Here is a 20,478-nt window from a genome sequence, read left to right as displayed (position 1 = left end):
CTCCTGAATCTGTTCCTGAATGTGTCCCTTGCCCTGTTGAAGGTTCTGAATCTGTTCCTGAGTCTGCGCCCAGCATTGTTGCACATCCTGAATCTTTTCCTAGCTTTGTTCCTGGCCTTGTCTCGGGTCTTAAATCTATTCCTGGTCTTGTTGCAGACCCTAAATCAGAGAAGTGCTGACAAAATTAAATGCTGAGGTAGTGGGTGTTAGCAACTTCTTCCAGGTAAAGGAAAGGACTGCCAATGGTTTTTTTGTGCTGTATATTACCCTCGGCAGAGCCTTTTTGTTTGGTGCTGTACAGCCTGCAGAGCCCTGGCATCACTGCAGGTCTTGACTTTGTTACTGGCCTTGTTTTAGGTCCCTGATTCTATCTCTACCCTTGTTGTGGGATGGATCTGAATCCATTCCTGGCTTTGTTGCAGGTCCTAAACATGATCCTGGGCTTGATGCAGATCCCAAATCTGTTTGTTGGCCTTGCTGTAGGCTCTGAATCAGTTTGCTTGCCTTGTTTCAGGACCTGATTCTATTCCTGATGTGGTTTAAGGCCCTGAATGTGTTTCTCTGTCTTGTTTCAGGTCCTGAATCTGTTCCTGACCTTGCTGATGAGCTCCTTCAGCAGTGAGAGTCTGGCAGCTCCAGCAGTAAAAGAATACAACCACCTGCAGACTGCTATAAGTCAGATCAAGAGGGCTGTGTGGACTCTGCTGGGAAAGAAGACCCATATGAACCCAGACCACACGGGTAGGACCAGATCTGGAACTAGACCAAGGACTTCATTATTTACGTATTTTTTGTAGCCTATGTGTTTTTATAGTTCAGGGTGTTTACAGTTTCTGGCTTTTCTGGTGTGTTTTTTTGCTGCTGTTTACTGTGTCTTTAATCTTTTAGATTAAAACTTATAATAATGGATGCAGATCTTAGACTTAATGGCTGGTGATTTACTGTAATTTATTGTTAGCAATCAACAGCAAGGAAGACAAGAAGAAGGATTACATGGCCTTGACTGTTGTGACCTCGGAACAGCCGATGTCAGAGGTCAGGGCCCTCAGCAGTGATCACGACAACCCGACCAGCAAAGACCATAACACCGACTCCCAGTGCGTCCTGGTTGCCGTGAAGATGTCTGAAGATGAAGATGAAAAAGAGAAAAAAGTAAGTCCTATTCTACTCCATTGTAGTATGTGTACTGAAGAAACCAGTTTGAGATGATTTGAGCTTTGTGACATGGTGCGTTATCCTGCTGGAAGTAGCCATCAGAAGATGGGTACACTGTGGTCATAAAGGGATGGACACGGTCAGCAACAATACTCAGGTGGGCTGTGGTGTTTAAACCATGCTCAGCTGGTACTAAGAAAATCTCCCCCACACCATTACACCAGCAGCAGCAGCCTGAACTGTTGATACAAGGCAGGATGGATCCATGCTTTCATGTTGTTTACACCAAATTCTGACCCTACCATCTGAATGTGGCAGCAGAAATCCAGACTCATCAGACCAGGCAACGTTTTTCCAATCTTCTATTGTCCAGTTTTGGTGAGCCTGTGTGAACTGTAGCCTCAGTTTCCTGTTGTTAGCTGACAGGAGTGGCACCTGGTGTGGTCTTCTGCTGCTGTACGGTCTGAACTTCAGCAGGTCGTCTTCACCATGTCTACATGCCTATATGCATCAAGTTGCTGCCACGTGATTGGATGATTAGTTATTTACGTTAACAAGCAGTTGACTAGGTGTACCTAAAAAAGTGGTTGGTGAGTGTATAACCAAGTTATCTTCAAAAACACACTCATATATACAAATAAGTTCCCTCTGTGATACAGACCAGTGGTTCAGACCTCAGCATGTATGACACAGACTGATGATGATGATAATAATGGTGAAAAACTTTATATGTATAAAATCTGTTGAATGTGTCTGTTTAGAAACATCCTGAAGTCCAGCAGCGCAAAGACGATGAAGATGATAAAGGAAACCCACCTGAGGACTGCTGTAGTGACAGTATGAGTCTTTCTGTATAAGTGATGAAGAACAGGAACTGATCAGTGATCAATAACAGCCCTGATAAATCTCTGTGCGTGTGTGTGTGTGTGTGTGTATATTTCAGAGTGTTACCGTTGCTGTCCATGCCTGGACATAGACACATCCCAGGGTGGAGGAAGGGTCTGGTCCAACTTCAGGAGAGCATGTTGCTCCATCATTCAACACAAATACTTTGAGTACTTCGTCATGTTCATCCTCCTGCTGAGCAGTGCAGCTATGGTAAACACAAACATACTAACACTGAGCCTCATTCACCAACTGTTCTCAAGAAGAAATTTCTACTTAGAACGCACTTGTGAAGCACCAACTAGTTCACCTGGTAGAGCGGGTGCCCCATGTACAAAGTAGGGCTGGACAATATATAACAAACAAGACTTTCACCCAAGAGAGCAGTGTTCATGTCCCGTAAGATTCTTAAGCCAAACCCTGTTTTTGTTGCCTAAACCCAACCCAAAAAACAATGCATGCAACAGGCAGAACTTGACATGGTGTCCCAGGACGTCAACAGCTAACGCACCCACAGTACCTTGCATGTTGGATGTGGACGTGGACAGTCCATGACCAAATGTCGATTTGTGACAAGGTCGGAGTGTGAGTGTGTTGCACTCACAAGTTCCCCAGCAACACTAAGAGACACAGAGCTGCTCCTCTGAGTGAAGTCTGGTGTATGAAGTTCAGACACAGTCACACTGGTGTGACATCACAGGCTGCTGCAGGGGACAGGAGCAGCTGTTGAATTCATTTTTTTGTTTAATTCAACTTGTAATAAAGAGTTAGCAACACTTCAGTTGTACAAATCAACCTGTAGAGTGACCTCACACACCTGGTCAGGTGCTAACAAGGCTGTTGGTGTGAACAGATGTTTGAGGACATTTACCTGCATCAGCGTCCGGTCTTAAAGGAGATCCTGTTGAGAGCAGACCAGGTGTTTACCCTCCTGTTCCTGATAGAGATGCTTCTCAAGATCATCGCCTTCGGACTCAAGAAATACTTCACCGACACCTGGTGCTGGCTCGACTTCCTCATCTTAGACGTAAGAACCAAACAAACAACACGATCAATAAAAAGCTGATTATTGCTAATGTATAAATAACTGTCTTTTAATAGCTGCTGGTTTAACAGGTTTGACCTCAAGGTAACTTAACGTGATGGTAACCATAGCAACAGAACCAGTGCTTCTATTGGGAAATAGACAGGTACCAGTGTTGTTTATGCCAGTTAGTACTGGGTAAACTGGTCCCAGTCTTGGTGTTAACACTGTGTTGTGTCTTCCAGGTATTTCTGGTTTCTCTGGCAGCTGACACATTTGGATTCTCTGAACTGGGAGCCATCCAGTCTCTGAGGACCCTGAGGGCTCTGGGGCCCCTGAGGATCCTGTCTCGCGCCAAAGGCCTGAGGGTGAGAATCAATACAAATATCAATAAGTTTACATATTAATCAATACAGATATCACTTTGTTTACATACTAATCAATACAGATATCAACACAGTTATCTACTAATCAACACAGTTATCAGTACATTCACATACTAATCAATACAGATATCAATCAATCAATCAATCAATCAATTTTATTTATAAAGCCCAATATCACAAATCACAATTTGCCTCAGAGGGCTTTACAGCATACGACATCCCTCTGTCCTATCAAAACATTAATATACAATCAATACAGATATCAAGTCATTTACATAACTTATAAGTACAGATATCTATATGTTTACATTCTAATCAATACTGAAATCAATACATTTACATTCCAAACAACAGAGACATTTATACATTTAATTACTAATCAATACAGCTGTCAATATGTTTACAAACCCATCAATACCGACATCAATTAATTTATTTAATAATCAATACCAATATCAATACATTCATGTACATTCTGAATATCAGCATGGCAGTGATGTAGTCGTAGTCTCCTTCTCTACCTGTCTCTGTGTAGGTCCTTACCTGTCTCTCTCTATGTCTCTGTACATGTCTTTACTTGTCTCCTTCTCTACCTGTCTCTGTGCAAGTCTTTACCGGTCTCCTTCTCTACCTGTCTCTGTGTAGGTCCTTACCTGTCTCTCTCTATGTCTCTGTACATGTCTTTACTTGTCTCCTTCTCTACCTGTCTCTGTGCAAGTCTTTACCGGTCTCCTTCTCTACCTGTCTCTGTGTAGGTCCTTACCTGTCTCTCTCTATGTCTCTGTACATGTCTTTACTTGTCTCCTTCTCTACCTGTCTCTGTGCAAGTCTTTACCGGTCTCCTTCTCTACCTGTCTCTGTGTAGGTCCTTACCTGTCTCTCTCTATGTCTCTGTACATGTCTTTACTTGTGTCTCTCTCTACCTGTCTCTGTGCAAGTCTTTATCTGTCTCCTTTTTCACGTGTCTCTGTGCAAGTCTTTACTTGTCTCCTTCTCTACGTGTCTCTGTGCAGGTCCTTACCTGTCTCCTTTTTCACGTGTCTCTGTGCAGGTCCTTACCTGTCTCCTTCTCTACGTGTCTCTGTGCAGGTCCTTACCTGTCTCTCTCTATGTCTCTGTACATGTCTTTACTTGTCTCCTTCTCTACCTGTCTCTGTGCAAGTCTTTACCGGTCTCCTTCTCTACCTGTCTCTGTGTAGGTCCTTACCTGTCTCTCTCTATGTCTCTGTACATGTCTTTACTTGTGTCTCTCTCTACCTGTCTCTGTGCAAGTCTTTATCTGTCTCCTTTTTCACGTGTCTCTGTGCAAGTCTTTACTTGTCTCCTTCTCTACGTGTCTCTGTGCAGGTCCTTACCTGTCTCCTTTTTCACGTGTCTCTGTGCAGGTCCTTACCTGTCTCCTTCTCTACGTGTCTCTGTGCAGGTCCTTACCTGTCTCCTTCTCTACCTGTCTCTGTGCAGGTCCTTACCTGTCTCTCTCTATGTATCTGTACATGTCTTTACCTGTCTCTCTCTACCTGTCTCTCTCTATGTATCTGTACATGTCTTTACCTGTCTCTCTCTACCTGTCTCTGTACAAGTTTTTACCTGTCTCTCTCTACCTGTCTCTGTGCAGGTCCTTACCTGTCTCCTTCTCTACCTGTCTCTGTGCAAGTCTTTACCTGTCTCCTTCTCTGCCTGTCTGTGTGCAGCTGGTGGTGCAGACGATGGTGCGGAGCTTCCCGTTCCTGTTTGACGCGCTGCTGGTCTCTCTGGTCGTCTGTCTGATCTTCAGTATTGGTGGAGCGACACTGTTTGCTGGAAAGTTTTATTACTGCTTCAATGAGACATCGGAGGAGTTTTTCACAGCAGACGTTGTCAACAATCGTACCCAGTGTTTTGAACTGATAATGATGAACTTCACCGAGGTCAGGTGGAAGAACGTGCACTTAAACTTCGACAGCGTGGCAAATGGTTACTTGGCGCTGCTGCACCTGGTCAGTCTGTAGACTCAACACACACACACTGACACACAGGAAGTGAAAGTCTGAGCCACACAGTTTATAGATGAGTCCAGGTTGTAAGTGATCATTACTGTAAAGTCACGTAGAGCACTGTGATATTTATAATAACCAGTTATACGTTGGAAATAATGAACTGTAGTTGAAATAAAAACTAAATTCAGTTTTAACTGGTGACTTAAACTCTTTGGGTCTCATTCAGGAAATGTTAAACCTGTGAATAGATTTGCACATAAAAATCCTTGGTACTAAAAACCTACTGTGGACTCATGAACGAAAATTTGGATTTCATCGTAGACACGTGTGTATGTTCGTTCGTGAATGCCAATCATTAACTGTCACTACCACAGAAGGTCACACCACATTTAGGTCCCCAGATCATCCAATTGGACAATGGGAAAAAAGATGACAAAAGAAGAGATGACATGGGGTGTTTTTCCACTCTGAGTTGAAGCTTTTTCAACTTGAGGAGTTCAGAGTGCTGCCCTTCCACATGCAAATGAGGAAAGCCTGAGGCAGAGGCCAACCTCCCTGCCCTTCCATGCGCCTACATGGAAAGCTTAAGGCAGGGAGAGCAGCAGCAAAGACCCCCCGGGAACAGAACAAAGCAGCATCAGTGACAAACAGAAATGACATTGATAAGTCAGACACAACATGAAAACGAGGAGCTGGGGTGGAGGCAGGTTGCAAAGTGGCTTGCAGAGGGAGTAGCAACAGTAGGCAGGCCAGAGCAGTTTAAATAGGGCGCCCTGAATGAGACTTGCCAATTGGTTGCACAGACAGGAATCATGTGATCTATCAGCTGACTCCCTTCCATCAGTCAGCTGCTCCATCAGTTGATTGGGCTGTTTGAGATCGGCTGATGTTGCTGGGATGTGAGCAGAGCTTGACACCTTGTCCTGCCTGAACTAACACTATGCTCAGTGTCTTTAAACGTTACAGTTACGACTGAAAATGACAACAGAAATAAACAAGTTTGCTGATTTTGTGTTTTCACAGTTCAAACCCATTGCCAGACCATACAGGCAAAAGTTCCCATAAAAAGCGTCATGAGTAGCTCAGTTAAAGTTTGAGATTTCTCCTCTCAGAGATGATCTCTCAGTTTAAAACTTTGTACTTGATGTTTGGCATGAAACCAGTTTAAATCTGAGTTTAGCCTGATAACAGTCCATGTGAGCTGACAAACTTAAATTCAGTGTTTTTACTATGAAGTTCTGTGTCGTTTCTCTGTCAGGCGCTGTCATCAGACTTTTATGATGTCATGTACGCGGCTGTGGACTCCAGATGGGTTGGTACACCAACTGTCAGCTTTACTCGTACCATCACTGATACTGGGACTGATACTGGTCTGTGTGTGTGTGTGTGTGTGTGTGTGTGTGTGTGTGTGTGTGTGTCTGTAGGTGGAATCTCAGCCAGTCTATGAGAATTCGCCGTACATGTACATGTTCTTCATCTTTTTCATCATCATCAGTTCTTTCTTCACCTTAAACTTCTTCATCAGAGCCATCCTGGACAACCTGCAGAGAAACAAGATAGGTCTTTACACTCACTGACACACAGACAGGCTCAGAGACAGACAGACAGGCTGAAAATGGACAGACAGAGACAAACAGACAGAGAAACAGGCTGAAAGACAGACAGACAGACAGACAGACACACAGACACACACAGAGAGACAGCCTGAGAGACACACAGAGAGACAGACACAGACAGACACACACACACACACACACACACACCCACACACACACACACACACACACAGACTGAGAGACACTTGATGTTTATTTTGTGTCTTTACTTGGTGTTTACTTTGTGTCTTTACTTGGTGTTTATTTTGTGTCTTTTTTTCCATCTTTACTCTGCAGGTAAAGATATTTTCATCACTGAAGAGCAGCATAAAGAGTGGATGGCTGTGAAGAAACGTCTGCGGACCCCTCCGAGACCTGTTCCAAGACCTCAGGTGGGTTCACGTCCTTCCTGTCGCTCTGCGTCCACAGTAGAGTTCACATTCAGCCAGCAGTCCTGTTACCATGTCAGCAGAAACCAGGTATCTGTAACCACCTGATCCAGAGGGGTATCCCAGGTAGGAGGTTCAACAAACTCAAAATCCTCTCCCGGCGTAAAGCACTGCGAATTAATTCTGCCTCGATATCGATGGGATTTCCTACATACGGACAGTCCATGTCTGTCTGACAGCTTGCTTCAGGGTCGGCAGTAGGGAGGAGACAGGATGAAATCAGGCTTCTTAACCTGCCAGCGAGCAGGTTAGGTTCACAGTGTCAGTTGCCATGGTGATTGACTCAGAATTTGACTTACCTCTCTTTCTGGAACTGAAAACCCAGAGTTTCCCTCATTTCAGGGTTAACATACTCAGAGTTTTCACTAAACCTGCTTTCTGGAATACCCCCCAGGTGTGTCATCAACTCAAGTTAAGTAGTCATGAGTGTCCTTGCCATAACAGGCAGCAACAGAAGTTACAGAAAAACAACATAGAACAAAAGTCGGCTTTTGTGAATAACATGCACTTTGTTTTATCAGCATTCAAGACGAGCTTTGGATTGTACAGGAACTGTTGAACAGCACTGAATGATTGTTGAATCTCTGAGAGGGCCTGAGTCTGAGCCACGGGGACTTGTCCGTAGTCATTAGTTCAAGGTCCACACAGTTTGATAGATTCAGCGTCATACTTGTGTTTGGCCATGTCGTCGAGCTAGTGTGCTGTCACTGTTAAGTTGCTGTCCATTAGTCACTCACTCTACAGCAGGAAACAGCACTTAAATAAAAGCTTTGTGTCAGAAATTCACTGCACTTAAAAACAAAGTCACTTGCTGTCCATTCAGAATAGACCCGCGACCCACTTTTGGACCATGAACAATTTGTGGACAGTAAATACAAGATGTTTTTCTCTTATCTTGCTAAAAGTTCTCTCAAAAAAAATCTGTTACCTAAGAGAAGAACAAAATGTCACAATGGGCACTTTTCAGCCTCCATACATGCCATCTCTCTGCTTTTCTAGAATCCGCCAAGCGTTGCTAGAACATGTTGGAATGAGTTCTCGAGAGGGGTAAGAAGTTGGAAGGATTTTAGGATATAATGAGACAGCATGAACTGAAGCCCATTGAGTCTCAGCTTAGTGCCTCTTTAACACACTCTTCAGTGTAGGCTGGTAGTGGTCAAATAAACTCTGGTTTCTAAGTTTCTCTGCTCTGATGTTTTCTGGTGTTTTCTTTTTCAGAATGCTTGCCAGGCTTGGCTCTTTGACCTGGTGACTAAACTACCATTTAATATTTTCATGGCGATTGTGATCTGCCTGAACATGGTTCTCCTGATGGTAGAGACAGACCAGATGAGCATACAGGCGGAAATCATCCAGTACTGGTTCCACCTGGTCTTCATCCTCATCTTCCTCATTGAGTTCATTCTGAAGATCATTGCGCTCAGACAACACTACTTCGCCGACGGATGGAATGTGCTCGACTTCTTAGTGCTCATCTTCACCATCGTAGGTGAGTCAGAAAGGTTTCCTGTGATGATGTCATCATCTCCTCATTGCAGAACACTTCGATTCATTTAGATTCATTAAAATTTCCTTTAATTCAACATACAAATTAATCTTGGATCTTAGGAACAAGATCAAATAACATTCTCTTGTTTGGTCAGCGTTGTTTTTAAGGGTCCAAGCAACGAAACTAGCTGCTGGACACAAATGTTTTTGTTCTCATTATTAGGGGTTTAAGCCTGAAGGGCTGAAACCCTGTTGTTTTTGTATGAATTTATTAATTTTTCTTCAGAAATGTTTCTGCAAATTCCCGTAAGATGGTACATCACATGAAATTTTCATCAGTGATTGCAAGTTGTGTGGGAACGCTGCTCGTCAAATATGACCCCAATCGGCCAGATGGCCCTAATTATAGCGCCCAAAAATTAAGTATTGGAAAGGCCACGCCCCTCACACTGTAAGTCCAGTTACCTTGAAATCCGACTTACAGTTCCATGCTTCATGAGCATGTCTCTGAAATGTTTATCAAATTGGTCAACAGGAAGCAACGGTGTTACCAAAGGAGGGTGTAGCCCGGTGGAGATTTGGATGTAAATGTATGAGCATCTGTTCGATTGTCATAAAACATGTTGAATATTTTCAGTGGAGGTGTTGTGAACTGTGAAAGATCTTGATCCAAGCTAGTGTTCAAGTTTTTATTGCTGGCTTGAACCCCGGAGTTGCTACTTGCGGCTTTATTTCTTCTTCTTCCTTTCTTGATATTTTTCTCTGCTGAAAGTGTTTGAGCAGCAAAAATTGGCAGGTTGGTTTCAAATTCCACCCACTTCCCAGGCACAAAAAATGTCACTCAAGGTGGTGCTCTAACAATCAAGGTCATGATTTTGCAAACCGCTTGGCGTAGGGTGCTTTCACACCTGCCCTGTTTGGTTTGGTTCAGTCAAACTCAAGTTTGTTTGCCCCTTATGTGCGGTTCGTTTGGGCAGATGCAAACACAGCAATCACACTCGCTTCCACACCAAAACAACCTGACCAAGACGTTCTTGAAGAGTTTGTCTCGGTCCAGTTACAAACAAAGTTTGGTGCTGTTTGTTTGTGGTGAGAACGTGTTCCGACCTCACAGTCAGATTAAATAAGTAGTTTCTTAATTTCTTATGTTCTTGGGTATTTTTTATGTACAGATATGCACTGATGACTGGTGGGCAATATGTATGTTGATGTAATCCAGTGTCAGTTATCTGATCATGAGATGAGAAGTTAATGTACACTAGGGCTCCTCATAAGGGGTCTGCCCATTGGTCCAACATCCCATTGTTCCGACCATATTAAACCCATTGTTCTGAAGTCCTGTTGTTCCGAAATCATCATGATGCCCTGTGGTTAAGGTCTGGTTAGGTTTAGGCACAAAAACCACTTGGTTAGGGTTAGGAAAAGATCATGGTGTGGGTTAAAATGAAAAAGAAAGTGGCAAACACATAAGCCGTGAGCCTGCTCCGCCTCAAGCCTTTCCCAGCTGACCCAGAGCCGCCGGGAGCCGTTCAGCAGCGCGGAGAGCTCCCTACACAATCCGGAGCCCAGAGTTAATAACAGGACGTTATGGTGTTTCACTCTCTTCTCTCTATGGCACTTGTATCTTGACCAGTAGCCTACTTTTGTTGCATTTGCTGATCCTCTATGGTACACAATACAGCATAGCCTAGTATAATCACATATCGGAACAATGGGACACCGGACTAATGGGATGTCGGACTAATGGGATGTCGGACCAATGGGCTGTCGGACCAATGACATGGACCCCCTCATAACAGTGTGCACTGGAGCCCATTGTAACCACCTTATGCCACTGGCCAGGAGCCATGTCTTCCTGGTGGTGCAGTGCTGGGAATACAGAGGTTTAAGGTTCGAAGCCCTAGGTGGGCATGAAATAAAAATTCTATACAAATTCAATACATTTTCACTGAAGGTCATAAGTCACATCAAATGTTTTGCTTATTGTCAGTTGAAAAAGACACAAGCATTCAAATGATTGCAGTTTGCTCCGACCCCGATAAATGCCTCTTGCAGTATTAATACTTATTTAATTTCTTTTTAACCCAGAATAGTGACCGTTCCCTTTTTTACTTGTAGACCTTTTCCACTCCAGACACTTAAAGACCTTTGGCTGAAGGAGTAAAGCGAGATTTATACTTCTGTGTTAAATTGACACCGTAACTATGATGTAGGCTCAGCGCTGACACAGAGCCTACACCGTAGCCTGACATGCACCTCCCCAGTAACCACACATGGTGGCGACGCAGACCTCCTGTCTGTTTCTGTCAGCTGAAACCTTTTCCCTCAGTGGAAACTAAGCTTTTGTTTAATTTCACAGTTAAGAAACAACAAAATGTGAAGACAATAAAGCCTCCACAAAAATAGCATTTTACGTCTTGTGTGTGATTTATCTTGGCTTCATAGTTGAGGAATGATTCACTCGTTACTAGACTAATTCACACAATGTGAAATGCCATAGGCTTGTGCTAATAACGTTAGTGTGATTTATTTGTTTGGAAAAGGTGTTTAGTATAAGACAGTTGTTCTGTTGGTGAACCTTGTGAGTTGTAATGGAGCTGAATTTTATAACGTTGCCTCTGTTAAATGTTGCTGTTGTCCCTGGTTTCATATGAGAAGAGGAAAAGTCTGCTAGCCGCTAGGATAATTTATAAAATATAAAATGCCATAGGCTTGTGCTAATAATGTTAGCATGTTGTATTGGTGGGGAAAATATGTCCAGATAAAGACAAGTGTTTGTCTGTGAATGCTGCGAGTTATAGTGAAGCTGATTTGTGTACTTGTGTTTGAAATTGTCTCTATTAAGCCATGTTTAATGTGTGTTTAATGTGTATTTTGAATCAACTAAACTTCACAGCACTTCACAGAAACCTTGTTGCCAACCACTGTTTTGGAGGTGTAACTGCAGAGTGACACAGACACACCACCACACAGGTATAAATGCTCACAACGGCGTAGGCGACGTGTATAGGCTACTGCATAGGGTCTGCACAGAGCTGACACACAAGTATAAATCCCACTTTAGTCAACACCCTGGAAATTACATGGAAACCTGGAAGTCACATGGAAACAAGCAGTCAGTCCTAATCCCTCCACACTGGTAATACAGTGATACCGATGGTTAATAGTGGAGCAGCTGTGGCTGTGTAGGTAGAGTGGGTCATCTCTTCCCAGTGGTTCCTGCCCACATGCCAAAGTGTCCTTGAGTAACACACTGAATTGTGGTAGCTTGTGTAATACCTGTGTGAGTGTGTGTGTGTGTGTGAATGGGTGAATGAAATGTGCTTTGGATAAAACTTTGATATAAATATTTAAATGCATGTTGTCCACAGAGCCCACGGGAGAAGTGGTCTGCAATGTATCATGAAGTTGACCCGAGCTGTGAAAACTGTAATGCTGCCTTACTGTGTACTGTTTATTGTAACCATGTCTTTGTCTCCATCTGTCTGTGTCTCCGTCTGTCTGTGTCTCCGTCTGTCTGTGTCTCCGTCTGTCTGTCTCAGGCATGTTCTTGGCTGATTTACTTGAGAGATACTTCATCTCACCTTCTCTTGTAACTGTGCTCCGATTGTTTCGTGTTGGACGTATGCTCCCTCTCATTCGCTTTAGCAGGGGTATCCGGAAGCTGTTATTTGCCTTCATGATGTCACTTCCTGCCTTCATCAACATTGGCCTCCTCCTCTTCATTATCATGTTCACCTCCTCTCTCTTTGGCATGTTTAACTTTGCCTACGCGAAGAGAGGGGCAGCGATTGATGACATTACGAACTTTGAAACATTTTGGAAGAGCATGAGCTGTTTGTTTGTGATGACCACGTCAGCGTCATGGGGCGGTCTGCTGCTTCCACTGATGACCACACCGCCAGACTGTGACCCCCACATGGAGCACCCAGGATCCACGGTCATAGGGGACTGCAGCAACACAACAGCCGCCATCATCTTCTTTGTCATCCACATCACCCTGTCCATTCTGCTGGTGGTCCACCTGTTTGTCGCTGTCGTCCTGGAGACCCTCAAGTCAGAGGACGGAGAGCCACTGAGTGACGATGAACTCCAGATGTTTTATGAAACCTGGAGAAAGTTTGACCCCGAAGCCTCGCAGTTCATATCCTACAGGTGAGTCCAAACTACTACTATGGTTAAATGTGATAAGCCCAAAGGACTGGACGGAGCCCATCGTCAAAACATGCTCACATGTGCAGCACACACTTAATATCAGGTTATGGAAAAAGTATTTCCTTTTGTAGGGATGAATAACCATGTGATGTGTATTAAGGGTTATCATGTCCACCTCATCAGAAACTGGGGAGGGAGGAATATTGGATTTCTCCGCAACGCTAACTTTTTAGCGCATTAGCTTACGTTAGCTTCAATAGCAAAACAAACTGGAGGAAACTGTTCAAGTGTCCGACACTTGAACAAAGACTATCATCAGTCTTTGAGACTGGCAAAGTGTCCTGTGACAAGAGCATACGGGTCGGCCAGTCTGGTCCCATTGGTCAGTGTTTACTTGTATAAGTAATACTCACGGTCTCGGAGAGTGAGTGACCTGACACGGTGCGTTCATGAATTCAGTCTGACGCGCCACACTACAATGAGATCTCTATTGGTCGAAGAAACACAGCGTTATATTTAATAATCATAATATTAATAATAATAATACATTTTATTTAAATGATATGTACTGAAATTTCTACATATGAATTAACCAACAGTTAAAGGAGAAGTCCGGTATTTTGCACTATGAGCCCCATCTCTGAGTTGTTCATGATGAAATAGAGTGGCTAAGACCAAAATTGTGACGATGGCTCCTTTTCTGAGAATTTGTCTTTCCCCTGCCTGACTTAACACTGCTGCCTATGGCCATGTGTGAACCTGTCCTAAACCACCCTAAACGTTCGTTTTCAAAGCCATGAAACTCACCGAGTGGTCAGTGGTGTTTGTTGATGTTCTGATATAAAAATCGTAGCAAACTGTGGTTTCCGTGATGATGTGTTTGACATTTTGTCTAATCCATTGGTTTTCTATAGAAGCCTCATTGTCCTAATCCGCCACTGGAAACAGAAAGGGGGTGTTTACGACAAGGTTGTAGTCATTGTAGTCTTTTAGCTCAGCAAAAGTGCCGGTTCGACAGTGCTGTGTGCGCTCCTGGAGGAAGAACGAAGTTTTGTAATAAGTTTAAACACCTGCACAATGGATTACTCGCTTGTAAACAACCTTCGCAGTACGATGCCTTTGAACACAATACCAACCTTCTTCTTCTGCTTCTTTTCTGTGTGCCATTACATTGCAAAAGTTTCGTGCTGGTTGGCGACACGCACGTAAAGGAGCATTATCGCCATCAAGTGGGCTGGAGTGTGTAACGTTTCAGGGTCAAACAAACGATCAAGCGGAAGTTTACACACGGGTGTGAGGCAGCTGAAAAAACAGTTCCACAATCCAGATGAAAAGCGAAAACACAGATGGAAACCACAGTTTGCTACGATTTTTATGTCAGAACATCAACAAACACCACTGACCACTCGGTGAGTTTCATGGCTTTGAAAACGAACGTTTAGGGTGGTTTTAGGACATGTTCACACATGGCCATAGGCAGCAGCGTTAAGCCAGGCAGGGGAAAGCCAAATTCTCCTAAAAGGAGCAATCTGTTTGCCTCCAGCTAAGCCCCGCCCACCAAAAAACATCATACTGTTGTTTACTAACAGTAAAAGGGTCTGTTGGGTTCTATTGGATTGTACAGTAGAGTCATATTAATGAGTACAGATCTGTTCTGTGTTCCACAGTAAGCTGTCAGATTTCTGCGACGCTCTGAAGGATCCTCTGAGGATTCCAAAACCAAACTCCATTAAACTAATCCACATGGATCTGCCTCTTATGCCTGGAGACAAAATCCACTGTGTGGACGTCCTTTTCGCACTCTCCACGCAGGTAACATCACCTGATAAATCATTATTAGTATTATTATTATTATTATTATTACTGTTGTTGTTGTTATTAATGTTATTATTATTCTATATGCGTGCAGGTGTTTGGTTACTCCGGACAGGCGGACACTCTGAAAGCCAGAATTGAGGAAAAGTTCGTAGACAACCCATCCAAGGTTTTACACTATTCTATTCTATTCTATTCTATTCTATTCTATTCTATCCATTTGAATTGTGTTCTATCCTGTAGCTGTTAGCAGATACCTTAACTGAACCCCAGAGTTTGGCCCCTCACATCCTACTTGTGCATGTAGAGGGTGTTGTAATGTGCTCAGTCAAGAATTATGATAATGAGTTTAGATCTGTCGTCACAGTCAGGACAGTTTTATGTTTATTTTCTGTATGATCACAAAAATCAGTATCAGTCCCTGCAGCTCTGAATTTTGTCTGTTAGGCAGAAAATCAGGTGTCAAGTCTGAAGTTTATGGGAGACAGTTTCAGGGGAGACAAAGACTTCCAGGCATGACTTTATCTGGAAAAACATTCGGGAAGAACAGTGTTAATTCTGACTGCTATTTTGCAAAAATGTTTATTTGTTCTAGTCACGTTTTTGTCATTTATCCTTCATAGTTTTAGTTGACGAAAATTCACAACATTTTAGTCATTATGTTTTTTATCTTCAAACTTATCCAGTTTAGTTGATCAGAAATTAGAATCAAGGTGTATAATAATTTCATTTAGACAAATTTTTCTACAACTACTAATAATTTCTGAACACTTACAAACTGTCATTTCTCCAGCAGAGTTTGACACGTTTAAATGTTGATTTACCAGCACACACTTGCTGATCGTCCTTTGAAAAGCTCAACATCTCTTTATTTAGGTTTTCAAAAACTTTGACACCACAGATATCTAATCTGAGACAAATATTTGTCCCCAGGTTCACTGTAAACTCAGACTTATTGATCTCACTGTTAAGAGGCAGTAAAATAACTTAAGTGAAGCCTGAATTCTTTCTTCATCTGCAACATGTTAGTCTGGAGGTTTAAACTCGTGTCCTTTCACAGAGTTGGTGATTAAAACTAAACTTTCATCTCTGTCAGAGAAAGCTGATCTGAGTTCAGACTGTTAACTTACAGCACAGATAACTGAGCCTCCTACCTGCCTGTCAAACACCATCAATCCATAAACCTTCCCCAAACAGTGAGGACTGAGTGGAGTCCTGTGGGGTCACACGTGAAGTCCGGCAGCTGGTAGCTGCTTGCTCCGCTGCCATTCATCAGCTAACATGCGGAGCTAGCTGCTAACAGCCAGCGCTGCAACTAACAAACTCCACAAATCCATTCAGCAACTCCACCATCCACAGTCAGACACACACAGCTGACTATTTGCTGTTGAATTACAGCTCACAGTTGACACTGCTCCAGTGTGAATGTTTTTGCTAGAGAAACATCCTGGTGCAGACTATTTACTGGAGTTCACCAGCCTGTTGCTCATGCTGCATTTGAAGATAATTGTAAGCACGGTTGTTCTCAGCTTTCAATGTCCAATAGTCCACCATGAACATCTCTGTCTTGTCTTGTCAGTGAAAGAGAAGCATAGATTTCGTCTTGGTTTTTAATATCAAGATCTATTTTTAACACGTCATCGTCTCATTTTTGTCATGGAAAAAAGGTAACTGACAAAAAAACGTTGCCATAGTTTTCGTAATAAACACAGGAGGAAACATCATTATCGTGTCCCCCCACCTTCTGACGCCAAACCTGCACCGCCCCTAACATACAGTTATTGATTATCATTACCTCCAGGTGTCACATGAACCAATCAGCAGCACCCTGCAGAGGAAACAGGAAGACGTGGCGGCAGCAGTGATCCAGAGAGCGTACAGGAAACACATTTTGCAGCACAGAGGTGCAGAGGAGCCGGCGGTGGCGTCTGTGAACGGGGGTGGTGGTGTTTCAGGTGGAGCCTTACAGTAAGTCTCTCCCCCACGCTGCTCTGACTTCCTGCCAGATGAGAACCTGAGGGAGTCTATCATCAGTCTGGACCGCACCTGTGGACCGAGCTCTTAGGTCAGAGACAACACAACTGGAGTTGAAGTTTGCTGCGGACAGCTTCGTTCTGTGCTCTACTTCTGTCTCTAAGAAAACTTTTTATTACTGCGTCGTCACTTCCTGTGTGTCCTAACAGAGCTCAGTCTGTGTTGAGACATCCCAGATGATATTAAACTTTACAATCAACTACTAATCCAGGTTACTATAACATGTACACAACATTTATTATTAATATATCTCAAAAATGTATGATTGTAGACGCTTGGTCCAGGACCAGGTGATATCAGAAAAAAATTCTGACACTGATCGGCATCTCTGTTGATCCCACATTCTTTGTTTTCTGCCTTTATGTTTCCACACTGCTTACTCACGTAATTACACTGTGGAGGGAGGAAAGATTACAGATGTTTCTTAAAAAAATGCATTTATACTTTTTCCAGTGTCAGGGATTGGCCTCCTCCTGATGTTTGAAAAAGTCATCTTAACTGCTGAACTGCCATTCTGAAAATATTTCCCCTTCATACTGGAAATATTACAACTTTGCTCTGGAAATAAGATTTTATTCTGAAAATATTACAACCTTATTATGGAGATATTATGAATTTATTCAGAATATATTATGACGGTACTCTGGAGGAATTAAAACTTTTAAGATTTTTTTATTATAAACTAACTGCACAAGAAAAAGGAACAGTAGCATTAATTTTAACATCAGCATATCAAACTAACATCATTATTAAAGTAATATAAGCATTAAAAAAACACGCATTTCTTTTAAAAGTGATGTTGGCGGGAAGAAAACTAACAGTAATTCAATAATATAAGCATTAAAAAAGGAAATTAATGTTAAAAATAAAATGTTAGCACAGGTATCGGCAACCTTAGCCTCATTTCCACCAAACACTTTGGGTATGGTACCTTTGGAACCAACAGTAACCCTTCAGACATGGTACCTAGACCCCAGTGTTTCCACCACAAACAGTACTCTTAAATGTGGTTGTTGTCACTCACTGCTCTGTCCAGCACTCACTGTATTTCCTCATCACCGGTGACACAGAGGGAAGTCTGCACCTCGTTTATTGTCCACAGAACGAGGCTGCACGTCAGGCTTTGAATGAATGTAGGTATTGCCCGTCTCCAGAATGCAGGAAATCACATCTAGCACATCCAAAATTTTCTGGGGGAGGACAGCCAGACCCCCACTATACCACCATTATCTCTCTCTGTATGGTATTTGTATGTAAGGTATTAGGCCCTATCCATCTCCAGCAGGCGCCCCAGAAATCCGTTAGGATGCGGGGGATCAGGATCACATCTACCAAATTAGTTGACAAACAAAAATTTTATGTGTCGGTCTAAACGACAAAATTGTGGTCGACCCCGCTGAATCTCACTCCAAGGTTTTTTGAAAAGTTGACAGCCCTGCAGTTTACCAATAAAACTCTCCGCAGTATGAACAGTGGTTACATGAACCTCAAAACCAGCCACAACTCAGCCCTGAGCAGAGTGACCGTCCTCTACTGACCAATCAGACTGCAGTGTTCACAGCTCCACCTTTTAGTACCAGATCTGTGTGCTAGGTACCCCAACAGAGGGGGGACCAAACATGGGGACGGTACAGAACTGTTCCATTGGTACCATCCACAACTTTTCACAGTGGAAACAGAAAAAAAGCAACTGAACTGAACCGTACTGTACTTCTCAGTGGAAATGGGGCTCTTTGCTACCAAAAGAGACTTTTAATGAAGGGGAAACAGCCTATTAAGTCTAAATTAGCCTGTACTGATAGTGTAAATGAGCATTTATTCATGTTTTACAACAAGGTGGTGGAACTGCACAGGGCAATGATTATTATGATCATTTGGTGCTTTAACTTTGCAGAGCTGATAGTGAAAGCAAACCTATCTGTCCATGTGATACTAAACTCTCTATTTTATTCCAAGACTTACTTTTTTGGATTTGGCATCCATAGCTAAGCAGCTACGAAGACTCGAGACTCACCACTGCTATCAAGGTTCGGCGAAATTCCAAGGAATAGGTGCCGGGCAGTCGATGTGTTACACACATTTTAGTTGTTGAAAAGTTAAGACATTTTTTTATTTGGTATAGAGGCTTCTTTAGGCCTACAACACTGATATATGATATATACCTGGATTAAACACCTGAGTGGTTCTTTTCTTATTAAAGTAGCTCCCAGTGAGGCCACCAGCTGCTGAACATGCATTAACCACAACATTAATTGTCTCTAGCTGATCAATTGATTGATTATAGGTTATTAACGTCATGCTCTGACAATGTTTAACACGTCATTTAACCAGATACCCTTGCACTACTGTCAGCGTATCATGCAGAAACCCTGTGTCCCCATGTAAGAGATGAACAACTGAGCACTTCTTTTATACTTTTTTATTTGATCTTTTTTACTGTATCTTGTTGTAGCCACAGTGTTGGTATATCGATGCTGTTTCTCTTTATATATAACTTCATACATTACACAAACTCAATAAATGGAGCTCAAAACATTTAATGTTGTCTGATCTTTATTTTACGACTCTAGTCAAGATATTTATAATTACGATTTTGTCTAGTCATTTGATTAACTTTCATTGTATATTACAGAATTGTTTGATTTTATGATCTACGGATCCATTGCTGCTTGATTTTTTTTAACTGTCTCGCAAGGTGTCCTTGAATGTCCTGAAAGGCGACTATAAATATGATGCATTATTATTACTATTATTATTATAATAGAATTTTTACAATTGACATTTTCTGCAAAAATATTGTTTCTGTCACAAAAGTTGTACATTACCTTCTAATAACATAAATCAATTGATTTATGGCCAAAAAAAGTCACTGCATATTTAGTATTTTCAAGAACAATAAAGTTGCAGTAATATTAGTAGTTGAAATATAGCCAGTGATGCATGATGTCCAGCTTAGTGGACAGATGATCAATTGTAATTTCCTCACAACATATAATCAATATTTGGAAAATTTAACTTCTGTACTACTCCTTAGATGTTACTTGATTTTTCCAGATTTTATTTACCTGTCAGGGTCTCCTATTACAGAAGGATTGGCAAGGTATTCTAGAGGGGCGCAACACTATTTGCATTGGTTTTGAGAGATTTGTGTTGCACTGACAACATTTGGCCAGTGGGTGGCAGTGTATGACATCATGCATTTCAGTGGCAAAAATGCAGCGATTTCATTCAACCCCATGCATACACAAGAGAAGTGAGCACAAGAGCTCCATCAGATGAAGTGATGCAAACCATCCTGCTCCCTGTCATTTCAATGACCATCTCCTCTACGATTTCAGGGCATTAAATTGCCAAGAGGGGGAGGCATGAAAAGAAAGATATGCCAAAGGGCGCTGTTCACATTCTCACATTTTCTGCTCTTAAATGGATACCATTATGTGCTGTTTTTTTTTTGTTGTTGTTATTAGTAGTTTGTTATCACTTGTTTTTTATAATGTATTGGTCCTGATCTTTCTG

At 42.4% G+C, this 20,478-nt stretch overlaps 1 protein-coding gene across 6 annotated transcripts in view; it reads left to right on the top strand.

Moving 5' to 3' along the window:
- Positions 1 to 19,497, top strand: part of LOC117250727 (sodium channel protein type 4 subunit alpha B-like) — a 42,985-nt gene extending 23,488 nt beyond the window's left edge. For 4 of the 6 annotated variants that reach the window (XM_078167674.1, XM_078167672.1, XM_078167676.1 and 1 more), the window contains 15 exons: positions 576 to 741; positions 959 to 1,152; positions 1,917 to 1,992; positions 2,099 to 2,253; positions 2,894 to 3,067; positions 3,310 to 3,432; positions 5,142 to 5,426; positions 6,685 to 6,738; positions 6,851 to 6,982; positions 7,312 to 7,413; positions 8,689 to 8,959; positions 12,501 to 13,113; positions 14,781 to 14,925; positions 15,023 to 15,097; positions 16,730 to 19,497. In XM_078167674.1, coding sequence (XP_078023800.1) covers positions 576 to 741; positions 959 to 1,152; positions 1,917 to 1,992; positions 2,099 to 2,253; positions 2,894 to 3,067; positions 3,310 to 3,432; positions 5,142 to 5,426; positions 6,685 to 6,738; positions 6,851 to 6,982; positions 7,312 to 7,413; positions 8,689 to 8,959; positions 12,501 to 13,113; positions 14,781 to 14,925; positions 15,023 to 15,097; positions 16,730 to 16,900 — 2,736 coding nt within the window. In that variant the 3' untranslated portion in view covers positions 16,901 to 19,497. Of the gene's footprint in view, positions 1 to 575; positions 742 to 958; positions 1,153 to 1,916; positions 1,993 to 2,098; positions 2,254 to 2,893; positions 3,068 to 3,309; positions 3,433 to 5,141; positions 5,427 to 6,684; positions 6,739 to 6,850; positions 6,987 to 7,311; positions 7,414 to 8,688; positions 8,960 to 12,500; positions 13,114 to 14,780; positions 14,926 to 15,022; positions 15,098 to 16,729 lie in introns of all 6 variants that reach the window. The other 2 variants (XM_078167677.1, XM_078167673.1) reach the window with 1 other exon arrangement.
- The last annotated feature ends 981 nt before the right edge of the window (positions 19,498 to 20,478 follow it).

This window comes from Epinephelus lanceolatus, chromosome 5 (genome assembly GCF_041903045.1).
Source record: "Epinephelus lanceolatus isolate andai-2023 chromosome 5, ASM4190304v1, whole genome shotgun sequence".
In the NCBI taxonomy this organism is placed as follows: domain Eukaryota; kingdom Metazoa; phylum Chordata; class Actinopteri; order Perciformes; family Serranidae; genus Epinephelus; species Epinephelus lanceolatus.
The sequence above is the reverse complement of the archived record's forward strand: the minus strand, read 5'-3'. Positions and strand labels throughout refer to the sequence as shown.